Genomic DNA, 18,289 nt, shown 5'->3' with positions numbered 1-18,289 from the left:
CTTTGAGCATTCATTCATTTATTCAATAACCCAACCTCAACCTCCCCGCTTCAAGGGTGGACACAGAGACAGAGGAGAGTGTATTAGTCAGGACATGCTACTTCTTGCAAAAAACAACCCCCCAAACCTCTGTGGCTCAACTCCAGAGAGGTTGTTTTCTTCTCACACGAAGTCTGATCTGGCATTCCTAGTCTGTGGGTGACCTTCTACCAATGTGGTTATTCAACGACCCAGGCTGCTTCCCTGTCATGGCCCCACTCTCCTTCAGGACCAGGTCTCCTCTCCATCATCCAGCAGATGGGAAAAGCGAATGCAGGCTTGTGGGAGGGCTTTATGAGCTGGGCCAAGACGAGGGGCTCATCACTTCTGCCCACATGCCATTGGCGGAACCCAATCACGTGACCACCCTGACGGCAAGGGATGCTGGAAGTACAGCCAAGCTGTGTGCCCAGGAGGAAGAGGCAGTGCATTTGGAGAGTACCTAGTTCATTTTGTGCTGAACTTCCCTGGGCCCTCAAATGGGCCTGCTTCCCTGGAGTTCCTGGACACAGCTCACTCTGCCAAAACAACAACAAAAAAGGACTCCCCTGCCCTTGGTTCATCTTCATTACTTCCTTGGTATACATACCGTTCCATGGACATCTTGGCACAAGTGGCTTTTGCTGTCTTTCAGGTCTGGCTCTCACAGTGGGACTTCCAGGGTTGAAGCTCCAGACACCCAGAACATTGTTTGGGAGGCACGCAGAAGCATCGTGAAGGGCACGGGACACGGATGCAGACGGACATCAGAACTCTCACTGGCCGCGTGTCTGGAATGAGTTACTTGGTCCCTCTGAGGCTTAATTTCTCCCTCTGTGAACAGGGAGCAGTAAAAGTACATGGTGCATGTGGTCGTGAGAATCTGATGAGAAGTTACAGACAGCCCAATAACAAAATGGCTAAGAGCTGGATGGACAGTTCTCCAAAGAAGATATTCAACTGGCTAACAGGCACATTGTAGGGAAGCAATATGTGCCACCCCAGAATGTGTCTTTTGGCATAAGGATTAATTTAGGCTGATTATTTTTAAGAAACAGAAGGCATGGGACGTTTTCCTTGTTACTTCCCATTTAACTGCCTGAAAGAATTTAGATAAAGGACCAGTCACAGGACTAGAACCGTCACCAGAGGAATCTGTAAAGAACATGGGGCTAAGTGTGGTGGGGGAAACTCAGCAGCGTCTAGAGATCAGGGTCCACTCTGTGTCCCATTGTCTCTGCAGGACCCAGCAAACAGGTATTTACCAAACATTTGCTTTTCTGTCTCCCTGTGGATTGTCTTCCTCCCCTTTGAAGTCCCAAACCACTGCCCCCAACATCCTCTTGTCTTTAGCTGAAAATGGTATTTAACATGAAGGCTTCAGCCATTTTGGCAAGTTACTCTGTTTTCCTGAGCCTCTCCTGAGTATACAAGCTATTAAACTTTTGTTTGATTTTCTCCTGTTAATCTGTCTCATGTCAATTTAATTCTTAGACCAGCCTGAAGAACCTAGAAGGGTAGAGGAAAATTTCTTCCTCCCCAACAAGATAAAAAGATGCTTCATATCACTAATCATTAGGGAAATGCAAATCAAAAACACAATGAGATACCACTTCATACTCATTAAGATGGCTATTATAAACAAACAAACAACAAGGTCGGGGGCGGTATAGGGAAACTGGAACCCTTGTGCATTGGTTGTGGGAATGTAAAATGGTACAGTCGCTGTAGAAAGCAATGTGGCTATTTCTCAAAAAATTAAACATAGAGCTACCATATCCAGAAACCCCACTTCTGGGCATACGCACAAAAGAATTGAAAGCGGGGACGGGAATAGATATTTGTACACCCGTATTCATTGCAGCATTTTCTGAAATAGCCAGAAGGTGGAAACAACCCAAGTGTCCATCGACGGATGAATGCATAAGCAAAACGCAGTCTATCCATACAATGGAATATGATTCCACCTTAAAGGAAGGAAATTTTGACACCTGCTACAACATCATGAACTTTGAAGACATCATGGTAAGTGGAATAAACCAGACACAAAAAGACAAATACTGTATAATTCCTAGAGGAGTCAAACTCATAGAAACAGAAAGCAGGATGGTGGTTTCCAGGAGCTGGGGATAGGAGGATATGGAAGTTATTGTTTCACGGCTCAGAGTTCGGTTTTGCCAGGTGAGAAAGTTCTGGAGATGGGTCGTGGTGATGGTTGCAGAGCAATGTGCATGTACTTGATACCACTGAACTGAACACTCAGAAATGGTTAAAATGTTAATTTTTACGTGATATCTATTTTACCACAATAAAAAACAGGGTGTGGACAGGCATGTGCACAGAGAGAGGAAATGCCCAGTGCATGTGGGGAGCCTTCCTTACGGGTCAGAAAAGATGAGCTGGACAGGACTGGCTGGGGCAGGGAAGGCTGTCCCCAAAGGGCCCTGGAGATGACCACCTCACTGGCCACCACATTCCCCCTACCATCCTGGGGCCCCACAGGAGTGCGCTGGGCTCCCCACCCTGATCCCATGTTGTTTCTGTTTTGCTCCAATGCTGGGGGAGTCTCTGATGTTCCACAAGAACGGCGCAGGCTCCCTTCTCTCTGGGGCACCCACGCAGGGCCCCAGCCATCTGTGGGCCTGCAGAGGTGTGGGTGGGAGTACCATCCCACTGACCCTGAGAAAACCCACTTTCCTGCTGCCCAGTGCTGCTCCCGTTATACCTCAGCTCAGAAGATTCCCAGCTCCCCTTTGCCCCTGAACAGCGTCCTCTTTCCTCACTCCTGCTTCAAAGTGTCCAGCTGCAGCCTCCCTGCCTACTCCTTCCTCAGAGCCAGTGGCATTGGACCATTCTCCAACGCCAGCATAGGTCCCGTGCTTTCCACCTTGGTTAAGTTTTCCCTCACCTGGAATGGTCGGTCCAAATCCTGCCTGTCTGCATATTGCAAGTTACTTGTGAATCACAAAGGGAATCACGCTTCTGCAGTGGAGAGATCTAGCGGTTGGCCACAAATCCATCAAGAACAGTGGAATAACCTGTCCGTCGTGGTGGATGTGATTGGGGTACAAAGTATTACTCATAATGGATTGTAGCCAAGATCTAACCAGGCGTGTAGATCTAACTTCCAGTTTACAGGAAATGCACAGGGTAAAGGAACAAATTAGATGACATCACAAGGAAATAATTCAACAAGTTAAGAATGAGAACAATGTGTGATACAATGGTCTTGACTCTTCAGAAAGTCAATGTCATGAAAAATGTCAAGGACACCTATCATAGAATAAATAGAAATAACTGAAAGCAGTGCATGAACCTAGATTGGACTCTGGTTCAATGGATAGATAGATAGATGATAGATAGTAGATAGATAGATGATAATAGATAGATAGATAGATAGATAGATAGATGATAGATAGATGACAGATAGATAGATAGATGGTAGATAGATAGATAGATGATATAGATAGATAGATAGGTAGATAGGTAGATAGATAATAGATAGAAAGGAAGAGAGAGAAAGAGGAAAAGAAGGAAAAGAAACTTAAAATACATTTTTGGGGTAATTGGAGAAATTTGAATATTAACTAAATATTACAAGATGTATAGAAATCATTGTTAGTTTTGTTAGGTGGGATAATAGTGGTCTATTTCTATGAGAGAGTGTCTTTATGCAATGGAGGTACATGATGAACAATTTAGGGGCAAAGTGTCAGGCCTCCACGGTTTACTTTGAGATGGTTTAGCAAAAAAAAAAAGAAGAAGAAGAAGAAAGAGGATGAAGGAAATACGGAAAAATGCTGATCACTGAATCTTGGTAGTAGAGATAGGAAAGCTCTCTGTTTCTTTCCTTATTTATCATTTACAAATTTTTCAAAAAGATCATGTGAAAAAAACCCAGCAAAATTCTGCCCATCTTCTGATTGAAATAGCATCTCTCATTCCTGCCTTCCTTGATTCCCAGACAGGAACTAAGTTTTCTCTCCCTCCCTAAGACCCATAGCCTTCGAATCTCTGGTAGGACTTGCATCTTCTCCCTCCCACTGAGCTGGGGCTCCTTGGGGCAAAGACTTTGGCTTATTTGCCCAGGCCCCACCAATCCTGCCCCACCACAGTGCCCAGCACACAATCAGGGCTGAATAACAAACATCAATGGTTCCTGTGTACCAGCCACTGTGAAAGGCCTCAGTTTTATGAACTCCCCCAGGGAGTGATTTGGTGAGGTGGCTATTAGCATCCCATTTTCCAGAAGGGGAAGCTGAGGTTCAGAGAGGTTAAGTCACTTGCCCAAGGTGATACCCCTCATAAGTGGTGGAGTCATGTTTCTCTCCAGGTCCCACCAACCTAAAAGCCTGGCTCCTGTGTCTGAATTGAATCTAAACTCAGTTCTTAACACCCTGATGAGATAGGTGGGGTGACCATTCCAATTTCATGGGAGGAAAAGCTGGGCCAGTAGAAGATCGGGGATGTTCCCAAGGGCTAAACAAAGAAAAGCAGTGTATGTCTGTGTTTTGGCACCTGTTCCGTGCCAGGCTCTGAATCGGCACCTTAAGGGCACAAACTCAACTCTCACAGCAGCCCTCGCAGTGGGGGTGGAGGGAGGGGGTGTCATCTGGTGGTCAAGGAGCTCGGACTCCAGAGCCAGCTGGCTGGGGCAAATCCAGGCTCCCCCACTTCCTGGCTTGTGATCCTCAGAAAATTCCTTAACGTCTGCGTGCCTCAGTTTCCCCATCCATAAAGTGGACCACAATAATGGGATTTTGCTTACACCTGGGTGTCGGTTGTCATGATTTCCTGAATTGGTTACACAAAGCACTTAAAACAGTGCCTCAGAGTAAGTGTGAACTCAGAGAGGCAGAGAAGCCGCCCAAGATCACACAGAGATAGTGCCGGAGCCAGAATCACCTGATCCCAAAGCCCTGGCTTTCCAAATCCTCTTTGGAGCACAGTCCGGGGCCAAGGGAACAAGGGTCTCTACCCCCAAATGCTTGGCCCAACCCGGCTCTCGTCCTTTATGAAGTGTGGGGCTTCCCAGGACCTGCCTCTTGCCTCTCCCCTCTTCCCTCTTCCCTATCCCCTCCCCCACTTGTCCCCTCCCCCCCTCTTCCTCCTCCTCTTCCTTCTGCCTCTTTTCTTGGTCTGCTCGTACTTGGGCAGAACAGAAAGAGCCTCGGACTTCAGTTTGTATCACTTCTTGTCCCTCTCTGGACCTCAGTTTCCCCAGCTATATACCGAGGGATGTGAGGCTAACTAGCTTTGTATCTGCGTGGGCTGGGACAGATTCTCTGAGCCTGAGTGGACATTGGCCAGTGCCGGGGCACTCCTCCCTGTCAAGGAGGGTCCAGCCTCCTAGCTCCACACCCTAGGCAGCTCTGGGTGAGAGAGACGTGCCCTGGCCTTGGGAGCTAAGACCCCTCTGCCCAGCCCAGCCTAAACCGACTGGCCCCATAGCCTGCAGCAGTGGCTCACAGACAGACTGGTTTTGCTCTGGCTGGCAGCCCAGAGTCGCCTAGATGGGAGTGGGTTCACAGTTAACTCCTGTCCCAGACTGAGCTAGGCTCCTGCTAGACTCTTCTAGAGTCTTGGGCATTATTGCCACTGCCTGCAGGGAAGACAGCCATAAAAGCAGCCCTTCATACCAGCTGCACTTATACCAGTGCTGCACCCATCCATACCAGCAAGTGCTTCTACCAGTTTGGTGGGAGCTGATGGCAACCGTGCCTGGTCCTCTTGTCACCAGCTCTAACAGAGAGAGAACCTAGAAAGGCAGAGCTGCAAAGCTCCCTCCGTGCATGAGCCCAGCTCCCTCCTCGTACAGATGGAGAATGGAGGCCCCGTGAGGGGCAGGACTTTTTCAAGGCACAACCGAGAGGCCTCGAGTTACCAGGGGTGAGGCTGGCAGCCATGTTGTTCCCGTGGGCTCACAGGGAGGCCAGGGCTCACGATGAGGTAGGGGGACTGGAGGCGGGGAGGCCAGGGCTCTTTTCTGTGTCCTGAACTGCCCATGCCCTGCTCACGCCTACTGTTCTCTGTGGCAGCAGGAGGTGGGTTCTCCGCTCTGATGCTGTCTCTGCACTGGCATGATTGTGCCCCCTCGGTGGGCTTCAGTTTCCCCATTGTCGCTATGAAATTGGGCTGGGTCCTTCTTTGAGCAGGCGTCTGCTGCACTGAGCTCTTTTGCCAGGCTCCATGCTGGCCTCGGGGGATACTCCGATGAACGAAGTCCCCCAGGTGCTGGGGCTTTAGAAGATGAGGGTTGGAGGTCCTTCCTGGCACGGGACAGCTACCTCCCAGACCACAGGAGACGTTGTCAGACCCAGGCTGGTGGAGCCCTGAGTCCCCCTGGCTTGCCCGGAGTCAGCACTCTCTCGTCCCCTGTCCTTGTGTTTACTGCCCACTCAGGAGCTAGGGCAGCAGCTTAGACCATGGGGCGTGTGCCAGCTCCCAGTAGGAAGGTGGCCCCAGCAGATGGGAGGAGAGGAGGCCCTTTGAACCCCAGCAGGCCTCATCTAGCCTCCTAGGCAGGTCCCCGTATGAGGAGCCAGCCCAGGACCCCCCGCCATGAGCCCTCCCCCAGAGTCAGGGAGCCCGCTCAGTTTCCTGGCAACATCCAAAGGAATCCAGTCGCTGCACACGCTCCCTACCCCTCCCCCCCCACCGCCTGCCTGCCGCCTGTGGGGCTGGAGGCGGAGGCAGAGGCGGCGGAGCCCCATTATAAATCGCAGCAGAGCGCAGGCAGCCAGGGGACGGCACCGGCTCCGACGACGACCAGGGCCCCTGCCGCCCGCCCCGGCCCCCGGCCCGGCCCCTGCCTGCCCTCGGCCATGGCTCTCCCACCTCTCGCGTGGCTGCTCCGCGCGGCTGCCGTTTACCACCTCCTTCTGTTACTGGCCGGTGAGTGGGGTGGACTCAGGCACGAGCGCGCTGGGGGAGCCCCCGGCGCCACCTCTGCCCCTCTGGCCTGCCATCGGGGCCCCCAGACCCTGCCCCTGTAAGGCTGAGATCTGTGGCAGCCTCTTCCTGATGGATATGCTGGCGGGGGCTGGGTGCCTGCCTCCCTGGTGGCGGTCCCAGACGCAGGGCTGCCCCTCCGGCCGGGAAGATTTACTGTCTCCAGAGATGGTCCCTTCCCGGCCCAGTGAGCAAAGTGGTGACCGCGTGTCAGCGCGGAGGGGTGGTGTGGGCAGCACGAGATGCCAGGTACAGGGGCGCCAGGAGGGCGGGGGTTGTGGGAAGCTTGAGGAGGCTATCCGTGGGCTCTGGGATGGGAGTCCTGGCCGACTGTGGGCTGGTCTCCCTGCCCAGGGTTAATATGTAACCCTCAGCCCTGACTCCTGAGTCTCAGCTTGGCCCTAGGCCAAGCCACAGTCAGGACTTTCTCCTGCTCTGATTTCAAGGCCTCCCCAGGAGTAGGGGCCCAGGACCAGTAGAGGTCAAGGTCATTGCAGCTCCTGAGTTGGGCTCATCACTGTCGCTGTGGTCTGTAGCCCCCAATCCCTCTGCCTGTGTCTCCCCCGTGATATTGTCTTCCTCTCCAAGCATAGCTTAGAAGTTGTTTGCGCCTCCAGTCCCTTGCTTTCTGGAGCCTGGGACCTGCTAGGGCATGATGTACCCATCCCACCCGACCTGAGTAAGATGGAGGCCCAAAGAGGTTTACAAACTGGCCTGAGGAAGCACAGCCAGCAAGTAGGGCAGGAGAGGGTAAGACTGGGGGCAGGAGAGACTGTGGGTGTGTGTTCATCACCTCTGTGCATCTCATTGCTTTCAAGAACCATCTGAGTCAGCCCCATCCTCAGGGGATACCCGGACCATCGGGCTGTTTGGGGCTCAGAGAAGGGGGGAGGCTGCCTTAGGGCACACAGCCAGTCTGGGAAAATGAGAGCCAGTCTCCAGCTTCCAGGACACCTCCATGGAAAAAACTGTCCCCCGAGTCCCTCTGTGTAGGAAAAACTCGCCAGTGGGGCAGAGAGCAGGCAGGTGGGGTGGTCTAGGCCAAGTGCCATTGGTCTTCCTGCTTCCTGGGCTTGAACACTGAGCCTCGAGGTGTTTGGGGATAGTGAGTACTGGAAGATGAGGAGTCAGGTGGAGGTTGCTTTGCCACAGCCGTTACTCTGGGTGGGGGGGGGTCTTTCCTTCTTTGGTGCCAGCTGCTGCACCTTTAAATATAGCTGCTGCACCTTTAAATATAGCTATTGCCTCCGTGTGATGAGGCTCCAGTGCGTATGAGGACACTTTGGAAGTGGGAGGAGGAGGATTACTTATACTAAGCTGGGGGTGGGGGTCTTCTATGTTAAGATGGAGAGGGGACCCTGGGGGGACTCTGGATGCTCTATCCAACAGCCCAAGGCTTCAAAATCATAGGTTCCTGCCCTAATCTTGGTCACTCATTTTGCTGGGAGATACTCACATTATTTCAACCTTTTTGAGCCTCAGCGTCTCCTCCTTTAAGACTGGGCACCTGGCCAGGCTCATCTTGGAAGTCCTTAGCCACGCTGACATTTGTGGCTCTGAGAGCCCCCCTGGAGGCCCTGCAGGACTAGAGAGTGGTCCACAAGCCAGAGAGGCCCCGGGTAGGGGGAGGGGGAAGGGCTGGGGTCTTCGTGGCTACTGCCCCGGCTGGAGCAGGGTGGCTGCGTCAGTTCCCAAATGTGGGTTTGCGGGGCTGTGTCCGCCAGGAGGCTCCTCTGCTTTATATAACAAACCTGCAGATACAAGTCAGAGCCGTGAATTGTTCTCCCCAAGCACTGACGCATTCACTCCCACTCAAGCTCTGACAAGAAAGAGAAAAAAAAATCCGAATTAAGCTGCTGTCGTCTGCCCCCCTGATTAGCAGTGGGGGTGGGTGGGGAAGGCAGGGGAGGATAAATCCAGAGTGTCAGATCCAGGCCTAAGTCGAATTTAAGTTAAAATTCTCTATTTCTCCTTTGGTTAGGATTTTGTATGTCTTCCTTGTGTGGGTGTCTCTAGGGCAGTGGTCCTCAGTGCAGCATTTGGCCCCCAAGGAGATATTTGGCAATCTCTGGACACATTTTTGGTTGTTACATTTTGGTTGAGAGATGCTCAAACAGCTAGTACATTGAGGCCAGAGATGATGCCAAACGTCCTGCAGTACACAGGACAGCCTCCACAACAAAGGACTACGTGGTCCAAAATGTCAGTGGTGTTTGCTGTTGAGAAAACCCTACTCTAAGGGTCCAGGTATTTTAAAAACTTTATTCTCACAACCATCCTATGAAGCAGGTATTATCATGTCCATTTGACAGGTAGGAGAATGGAGTCTCAGAGAACCTAAGTGACTCGTCCAGGACACCCAAAGACCCAGAGACCCAGAACATTCCTGTCTTTTCCTGTCTGTCTGGAGTCCAAATGGTCCTTGAGGTCCAGCCTAATGTATACCTCCTCCAAGAAACCGCCCTGCTCACTTGCAGTTGAAAGTGATCTCTCCCTCATGTAAACCCTGGCATATCTGGGGTCTGTTTTGGAACATGGTGTTTTTACCTGGCGTTTAAGGCCGCCTAGAACAGTGGATGTCTAAGGGCTGGGAGGAAAACCAGATCTGCCACTAAGCAGTTGTGTGGCCTTGGGCAAGTCATTAAACTTCTCTGATTCTCAGCTTCTGCATCTTTAAAATCGGGATAAAAATAACCCCTTTGCAGGAATTAATGAGAGCAGATGTGTGCGCACTGAGCAGAGGGTCCAATACACAGTAAGTGCTCTACTACGAAAAGCTCTGATATTTTGTGGTTACGTCTTAGCTGTCCATCAGACTGGGAGACTTCCAAAGGCAGAGCTGGGCCTCGTTCATCCCTCTGCTCCTCACAGGGCCCTGCAAGTGGCAGGTCAGTATTTGTTGGTTGACTGAGTAAACATGGCGATCTGATAGTGTTGAGGTACTCACTCCAAGTTCAGCACCAGCACCTTTGGGAGAAGGAGTTCCAGTTTAAGGATGAGAGGGCCTGGGCCTTTGTAGATACTCAAAAGTAATTCAAACAAGTGCTGGATAAATTAGGAAATGGGTGAATGGCTGGCTGGCTGAGGGATGTGTGAGTGGGCTGGTGAGAGATGGAGGGGTGGGTAGATGAAGGGAGTGGAGGATGCGTAGGGGATGGACAGGTTGTAGATGGATGAGTAGGGCACGGGCAGTTTGATGGACCAGGTGAGCAGGGATGGGTGGGAGGTAGACAGGTGGGTGACAGGGAACGGATAGAGGATTGACAAGAAGGGGCAGATAAATGGATGGATGGATAGATGGATAGGGAGGTGGGTGGAGGGATAAGTAGATTGAGACATTATTTCATCCAATGAATATTTATAGCCACCTTATGCTTGATGCTGGGAAACACTGTGACACCAAGACATACAAGGTCACTGTCATCCTGACACTCATATGGCAGGTAATAGATGACTGGCTGGTGGAGACATTGTCTCCAGTTACAGAAAAGAAAACCTCAGTTCTGAGAAAAAAAGCCCCCTCAGTTAGTTACACAAGCTTCCCAGGCAGAACCAAGAACAGAGCCTGGCCAAGGCCATCTGAATGGTACTTGAGAACCACGGCAGAGGGTGGAGACTTTGGGACAGGCTGCCTTTGTGGCTCTTTAAGCCCTGGAGGTGGGCAGTGGAAATGGAGGCAGAAGAGCAAACTGACCTTCCCTGGCTTATCCCTCCTGCCCCGTGGGGAGCCTCCCCCTGGGTCCAGGTCATCCAGGGACACCATTTTTCTGGGGATTCCCCCGGAAGTCACCTGGCACACCAGTTCAGGGGGCGGCACCTGGCTCTACTCAACAGGACCTGGGGAGGCTGCAGCTGAGTCATTCCGAGGTCCCGCTCTGGGAGAAGGAGGGTGATCGGGCGACTTTCACATCCTGGTTCCTCAGAAAGGGGGCCAGTGACTCAGGGACCCGCTGCAGGGAGCTCCCCTGACCACCTCGAGAGCTACTGGCCCTAATGGCCCAGACCCACCCTGAAAGCCCTGAACCCCTCTTCCCACAAGTCAGGGCAGGCTGAGGCAAGGGGAGTGATGGGAAAAGCGGCAGCAGATTCTAGAAGGTGTGTGTGCCCTGTATTTGGGAAGGCAGAGCGTGTTTGGTTTGCATGTCCACATACACTAAGTATTTGTACATGAGCTATGTGTGTTTTGGTGGAGCCTGGGGGTCACCTGGGGCCTCCCCAGCTCTGCAGAACTAAATAAGTTTGTTCTCTCAGCTCCGCTGCCCTGAAAGTTCTGGCCTCTAGATTTTTGCAAAACCCTCCGGGGTCATGCTTCGGCTGCATATGACCTTGACCCAGATTTGAAACTTAAGCTCTTCCTCATTTTTTGCCTACCCTTCTCGAGTTTACACCAGGCAGAGTAAATTTTGCTGGAGATTTTAGGGGAAGGTGGAAATGCAGTGCAAACCACTTTGAATGTTTATATACGAGGCTGAGTCAAAAATCATCCGTACTCTGGTTGTACTAAAACTTCTATTGGCCGCACAGCCAGAGTGTGGATAGTTTTTGACTCACCCTTGTAAAATATCTGGGTTCTCAACTGTCTGTCGAGTCACCGTCCCTCTGTCCTGGGGTTTCTGTCTGGCTCCACGTGGGACCCAGCCATCTGCAGGCCTCCCGCCCATCCCACTCTGCTCCCACACCACACACAACCCCATCTCCATTCCTCCTCCTCCTCCTCCTCCTCCTCCCACTCCCCCAGCTTGCCCTGGGGATCCAAATGGCCCATCAGTTCCTCTAAGCAACTGTTTCCAGACTCATCTTGGCTCTTAATGGCAGAACAAAGGCTCAGCTACTCAGCACACTCCTTAGAAAGTGGTTGTACTTATAGATTTAAAACTTTTTATTATCTTCTATGTCTGCCTGGTTGCATGTATGCCTTTATGTGCTTTTTCGGTGGGGAGTGTACATGCGTGTCATCGCGTGTGTTGCTGTAGTGTATGTGTGTATGTGTCATAAGGTATACACGTGGGATGTGGATGGAAGAGGTCTGCATGTGTCCCGGAGGTTGTGGAAATCCGTAAATATGGATCAGGCCGAGAGGGAGGGATGGGCTATGGTTGGGAGGAGAGATAATTGAGCAGGTGACTTACTGGAGTACAGAGCGCGCTGGGGGCAGGGCAGCGTCCTGGCCCCAGAAGGTCCGGGACCCAGGCCTGGCAGGTGAGCCTGTTCCCTCACTTGCTGGCTATGTAACCTCAGGCAGACCCTGGTCAGTCTCACACTCTTCCCCCTGGCGAATCAACTACAGCAGCTTAATTTTTAAAATTAAACATGATGTGCCAGGCAGCGAGAGCTTTATAGGTAAGAATTCATTTCCATCAATCCTTACAATAACCATATGAGGCAGATTCTGTTGCTGTCCCTATTTTACAGGCGGGGAAGCTTAGGCATAGAGAGGTTTGGCAGGGGACGGGGAGCTGAGGTCAGGGGTGTGGGGCATCCGTTCTGGCTGGGGGGGCTGCGGCTGGGGCAAGCTGGCGGGGGGTTGAGAAACCAGATGCCCTCGGACAGTCCTGCTGACTGGGGGCCTCTGTGGGCTCAGGACAGCAACATGGTGTGAAGAAGTGTAACATCACATGCAGCAGAATGACCACGAAGATCCCCTTGCATCTTCTAGTTCACTACCAACGAAATCAAGAATCATGCAACAAGCAGGCCATCATGTAGGTACTGCCCTCTCGGCTTCTGCCTTCCTTTCAGGCCCCCGGGGGTGGTCCTGGCCTCTGCTAATCCGTGTCCACATCCTGTCACCCCAACCTGGGCTCCTGGCCAAGGGCCTCAGCAAATGCTCCCCTTGCTCCTGACCTGCTGGCCTCCTTGCCAACCGTGATATCTGTGCCATAGGGCAAGGGTGAGCCGTGGCTTCCTGAACGGCCGTGGCCTGGAGAAACCACCCAGGGTGATAATTCCTTCTGGGCCAAAGGGTGTTTTAAGCAGCACTCGAACCTGCTGGATTTCATGGGGGATGAAAACTCGGTGCTCTGGAAGGGCAGGCGCCAGACGCCAACAGACCTGGTGCAAATCCTGGCTTCACCACTTACGGACTGGGTGACCCTGGTCACGTTGCCTATCCTCTGCGCTTTAGTTTCGTTATATGTAAAATGGGTAGTTTGGGGAGGATGAATGGAGATGAAACTAAAGTGCTTGGCAGGGTGCCCAGAAGCTGCTGACAATAGGAGAGGCCAAGGTTATTATCTGCACTGGACAGATGAGGAAATAGAATCCCTCTGAGACTTTGGGAAGGGGTCCAGCCAAGCCAGCTTTTCCTCCGGCTGTTGGGCCCCCTCGCCAGATTGACTGCTTGCTCCTCTGGGGTCCCTTTTGGGTACTGCCCAGCCGCCCAGCCCTGAGGCCTTTCCCCTGGGCTCACCTTCGTTCCTAAAGCCTCAGCCAGACTCAGCCAGACCCTGTGTCCTGACGACAGGAAATGGCCAGCGGACCTTCGAAGTAGGGGCTCAGCTGAAGGAAGTTGTACTTCCTCCCATTGATTGTTTCTAACAGGAGCAAGTGTGCTACTGCCTGGCCTCTCTGCTCACCTGTCAAGACTTGCTTCCCCCAGACGCCCCCACATATTTGCTTCTATTTTCTAGGCGAAGGGGAAGTGGGACATTCCAGAGAGGCGATGACGGCACTGGGGCGGCACTGCGCCTGTGGGGCGTACTGGGTCATGCTTGCTCTCTGGACCTCTCTGGCTTCCTAGCATACCGGAGCCAGGCACATTTAAGTGACCTCTCTGAGCCTCGGTTTTCTCATCTGTAAAATGGGGATGCACGTGGTAGCCATCTTGCAGGATGGGTGTGAAGTTTAGCCAGGCAACGTGCCTAGCCCAGGCTGTGCATGGAGCAAGTGTCCCCGCCAGCTCTGAGCCGTGGTCTCTGCAGTAAACCAGCCACATGCAGCTTCAGAGGAAGCTCAAGATTTGGATGGCACTCAGGGTCCCAGCAGGGCCACCATCTACAGGGTTGTAGCCCCCTAGGGGCCCTTTCAACCTGAGGATACACACTCGGAGAGGAGCGTAGAGGTCCAGAGGGCAGCATCCAGCTGAGGGAGAGGAGGAAGAGGACGTTATGTCACTGAGTCCTTTCTGGAGTGAGGAGGCCCCGCCACCAAACTTGCCAGTCTTCTACATGGTGGCAGAGAACACCGAGGACCCCTCTTCCCAATCAGAAAACTCACAGCCCAGAGCCCTCACCTTCAGGTTAATGACATTATTATTAACAGTATTATCATTTTGCTGGTCTCCTCCTCTGAACCAGGTGCTTTACATCATTTTCATTTGTTACAATAACACAGAAGTAGGGTGATCAACTTGTTTCAGTTTGCTGGAATTTTCACTAAGAGACCCACATCCTGAGAATCCCCTCGGTCTCCGTTTTTCTGGGACGGTTGGTCACCCTGCGGAAGGTAGGGCTCTCTTTCCAGTTCTCAAGTGACCATACGCTGAGCTGCCCCAGCTAAGAGGCTCACAGCTCATAGCTAGGAAGTGGTGGGGGCAGGATTTCCAGCCAGGTCTGCTCACCTGCAGAGCACATGCGCGATACCCTGACTCCACATGGCATCTGGGCATCACTAGGTCCCTTGTTTTCCTTCCCTGCAGCTTAAAGACCAAGAGGCAAAAATTATTCTGTGCTGACCCGCAGGAGCAGTGGGTCCAGGACGCCATGAATCACCTAGACAGCAAGGCTCGGAATGGCGGCACATTCCAGAAGCAGGTCGGCGGGGGTGCCCCTACGACCACCCCAGCCACCAGGGGGATGGCCGGGTCTGCAGTCTCAGAGACCACATTCCCAAGGGAAAACAGTAGCCAGGAGGCACAGGGGGCCTTCTGGACTTCCACAAAGCTGCCGCCAGAAGTGGCTGCTTCCAGGGGGACCAGGTCCCCCTGCACTTCAAAGGCTCCGGACGGAGGGCCCGAGAGAACTGAGCTTTTCGACACGGCTGCCGTCACCACCGCCACGTCTTGGCAGAGTTCTACTGCCTACCGACCTGGGGCAGGCCTCGGGTCTGAGGGGAAAGCCTCTGAGGCCCCCTCCACCCAGGCCCCCTCCACCCAGACCCCCTCCACCCAGACCCTCCCCACCCAGACCCCCTCCACCCAGACCCTCCCCACCCAGGCCCCCTCCACCCAGACCCTCCCCACCCAGGCCCCCTCCACCCAGGCCCCCTCCACCCAGGCCCCCACTATTTCGTACGCAGTCTCAGAGGACAACGTTGGGCCTGAAGACCAACCTGTGTGGACCAAGGGACAGGACCCCACGGCAGAGAACTCTCTAGGGGCCAAAGAAACGAGTCCCACTGCAGCTCACACGGACGCTTTCAGGGGGCCCGGCAGCGTGTCTGATGTCTCTGTGGTCCGCGTATCCTCCGAAGAAGCCCCCATCACGGATGCACTGGCCTCGGGCAGCTGGTCCCCCAAGGCTGAGGAGTCCATTCACGCCACTGTGGACCCCCAGAGGCTCGGTGTCCTCGTCACTCCCATCCCCGACTCCCAGGCAGCCACCCGGAGGCAGGCGGTGGGGCTGTTGGCCTTCCTCGGTCTCCTCTTCTGCCTGGGGGTGGCCATGTTCGCCTACCAGAGCCTTCAGGGCTGCTCGGGCAAGATGGGGGAGGACATGGTGGAAGGGCTTCGCTGTGTGCCCCGGAGCTGCAGCAGCAACTCGTACGTCCTGGTGCCAGTGTGAGCTGCCCACCTGCCTGCATCCAGTTGTTCGCCTCCGCTGCCTGGGGCCCCCCATCCTCACCCTCACCCTCACCCAAGGGCCTGGCCGAAGCTGGCATGATTGGAGAAAGGAGGCGGGATCCTCCGGGTGGGGCTGTTCTCACTTCCTGGAGGCCACCCTTGACCATGTGTGACCTATGTGGACAGAGGGCGTGGCCTCCACAACTCACTCCCATGTCCCCAGTCAGAAAACTCCCCTCTGCTATTGGCTGGTTAGGGCATCCCTTAGATACCGTGCCAGGCCCAGTGAACAATTATTTACAGAACGCCCAGCCCCTCTGACCCATAACCCCCTGCGGGTACCGCGGTCATCCCATCTCACAAACGAGCCTCTGGCCAGGCCCCTCCTGCCCACGCCCTCAGACCTCATCGTGTCTCCTGGTCCCACTGCGGTTGCCAGTCACCCCCGCTGCCTGCGGTGCTAGTTCCCCTGCCCCCTGTACAGACCCCATACCCCAGCCGGGGACCTGTCTTTTCTTGCATGAGGCCAGTGTGGTGTTTCCTGGGACGGCTCCCAGTGAAGGATCTGCCCTCGGTAGGCATCATGAGACTGGGACATGAAGTTATCCGGTGGCTTTGATTCCTGCCCTCCACCCTTCCCCGTCTGTGCTGTGAAGGAACACCAACTATGCGTGTGCAGGTTGGGGGTCTCGTCCCAGGCCCACCAGCAATCCATCAAGGCATTCGTACCTCTGATTTCCCATCTGTGAAAGGGAGGAGGGATGGCAGATACGTGGCAATAACCTGTACCCCTGGCAGGCATCGCTAATTGATCCAGAGACCCCTTTCTGCAGACTGGGTGCAGCCTGTCAACCTTCACCAGCAGAGACGGTCTCTACCAATCGATGAGACAGGCATGTCCGTGGACGCTGTGGTCTGGGGGTCCTGGCCTGCTGGAGAGAGTCAGCACTGTGGGCCCTCTGGGTGGGGTTAGGCTGGGGTAGTTGAGGGGCAGAGACCAACTTCGAAGCCCCCCACCCCCCGCCCCTGCCGGCCTTGAGACAGCCCACCAAGTGCCAAGTGACAGGCTGAAGGAGGAAGGGAGGCCTGCAGGCTCCGAGAGATGAGCTGGGGAGCAGCTGCGGGCTGTAGCCACGCTCCTTTGCTCCTTCGTTAGGGACCCAGGTCCAGCACTTTCTCTTTCTTTCTTGCGGCCTGGGTTCCTCTCCCAGCTCTCACTCCCCAAAAGCACTGTTCTCTGTACTCTGAGATCTTCTCGCCGCGCCTTCACCTCCACTGCAGGCATGGCCAGGAATTTCCATGACGTTTTCTGTGAGATCAGAATCCACCATGGAAACCTGAGGTTCCCGTGTTTATTTCTGAAGGGGACTCTGTCCTGTGGGGAGGGACCGGCAGGGGAGGGGAAGCTGTGGGCATGAAGTCAGAGGTTCTCTTTTCGGCACTGAAGACGGAGCAGGCCTGGATGGAGCTGAAGGCTCAATGGGCTGGCCAGCGCCCCATGGTCAGAGCTGGACCTGCCAGTCTCACCCATCAGGGTCCCTGGTGGCAGCTCCCACCTCCCTCTGATTGTCTCTGAAGGTGTTCTCTGCCCCCCACCAGAGAGCCTCCCGTGGGCTGGGCTTCCCCCAGGTTCAGGTGACATGCTCTTTTGTAGACTGAGAGGAAGCACACAGGGCTCCAGTCCACAGAGAGAAGGAAGCTGTGTTCCCCTGCCCGCCTGGCTCTCCTGCGCTCCCCGCAGGGCTTGGCACAGGATGTTTGGGCCCAGCTCAGGTTGGGGGCACCTGACAGCTCAGAGAGGAGGACAGCAGGTCTGAATGCACTTTTTTGGGCTCCTTTTGTCTGGGAGCCTTCAGGGGGTGGGGCACGCAAGAAGGGGCTCCCCTCTGTGAGAAAGCAGCTGAGGACAGTGGGTTCCCCCTTCCACGGACTTTGTGAACTCCCCCGAGCAGAACAGGGTCAAAGACAATTTGGGAAGGACTCTGAAAGGAGTTGGTTGATCCTTTTGCTTTTCCAACCCCATCACCAATGTCTGTGCCATTTTGTATTTTACTAATAAAATTGAAAAGTCTTGTGAGTCAAATAAAGTTGCTTTTCCTAGGGTGTGCCCAGCAACCACAGCCTCTGGGAAGCTGGAACAAAGGGGGGACCAACACCCTCTGGGAAAGCGGGCCTTCCCTGGTGGTCCAGTGGTTAAGCCTCCGCACTTCCACTGCAGGGGCCACAGGCCCATCCCTGGTCCGGGAACGAAGGTCCCATATACTGCGCTGCGGAAAAACCAACCAACTAACCAACCAACCAAAGAAACAAACAAAAAACCAAAAGGCTCTCTGGGGAACACTGGAGACCCCTGGGGCAGAGGGGCAGGAACTTTATAGTGAGCAGGAGAAGGGGCACTGAGAATGGGAGTGAGGAGGGCTGAGCCTCTGGCTTGGCTCTGCTCTGCCCAGGTGTGTGACATTGGGCCATGTGTAAAATCAGGTGTGAGACTTCTAGTGGCTCCCATCCCTGGCAGGCATCAGAATCCCTTATGAAGTGACACCTGCCCCCATGCCTACTAAACCACCATCTTGGGGGCCTTGGTATCACCATGAGTGATCT

General features: G+C 53.8%; 1 protein-coding gene across 3 annotated transcripts; it reads left to right on the top strand.

Annotated features, from left to right (window-relative positions):
* Nucleotides 1-6,716: 6,716 nt before the first annotated feature.
* CX3CL1 (C-X3-C motif chemokine ligand 1) lies at nucleotides 6,717-17,793 on the top strand. 3 transcript variants are annotated; one of them, XM_057713265.1, is made up of 4 exons: nucleotides 6,732-6,912; nucleotides 9,774-9,857; nucleotides 12,551-12,671; nucleotides 14,606-17,793. In XM_057713265.1, the coding sequence occupies exons 1-4, from the start codon at nucleotides 6,843-6,845 to the stop codon at nucleotides 15,687-15,689; spliced, it is 1,359 nt and encodes a 452-aa protein (XP_057569248.1). In that variant the 5' UTR covers nucleotides 6,732-6,842; the 3' UTR covers nucleotides 15,690-17,793. The 3 variants fall into 3 exon arrangements, with proteins under 3 accessions (XP_057569250.1, XP_057569248.1, XP_057569249.1); XM_057713267.1 differs by lacking the exon at nucleotides 9,774-9,857 and having other exon boundaries at nucleotides 6,717-6,912; nucleotides 14,606-17,791; XM_057713266.1 differs by lacking the exons at nucleotides 9,774-9,857; nucleotides 12,551-12,671 and having other exon boundaries at nucleotides 6,783-6,912; nucleotides 14,606-17,790.
* The last annotated feature ends 496 nt before the right edge of the window (nucleotides 17,794-18,289 follow it).

The sequence above is a fragment of the Hippopotamus amphibius genome, chromosome 16, assembly GCF_030028045.1.
Source record: "Hippopotamus amphibius kiboko isolate mHipAmp2 chromosome 16, mHipAmp2.hap2, whole genome shotgun sequence".
In the NCBI taxonomy this organism is placed as follows: domain Eukaryota; kingdom Metazoa; phylum Chordata; class Mammalia; order Artiodactyla; family Hippopotamidae; genus Hippopotamus; species Hippopotamus amphibius.
Note: the sequence above shows the minus strand (reverse complement) of the source record. Positions and strands in the feature narration are given on the sequence as shown.

Excerpts from the sequence above, each read along its gene's own strand:
- CX3CL1 (XM_057713265.1), top strand. The coding sequence starts at position 6,843 with ATGGCTCTCCCACCTCTCGCGTGGCTGCTCCGCGCGGCTGCCGTTTAC. Across the intron at positions 9,858-12,550 it reads CAGGGCCCTGCAAGTGGCAG|GACAGCAACATGGTGTGAAG; the intron begins GTCAGTATTTGT and ends CTGTGGGCTCAG. Across the intron at positions 12,672-14,605 it reads TGCAACAAGCAGGCCATCAT|CTTAAAGACCAAGAGGCAAA; the intron begins GTAGGTACTGCC and ends CCTTCCCTGCAG.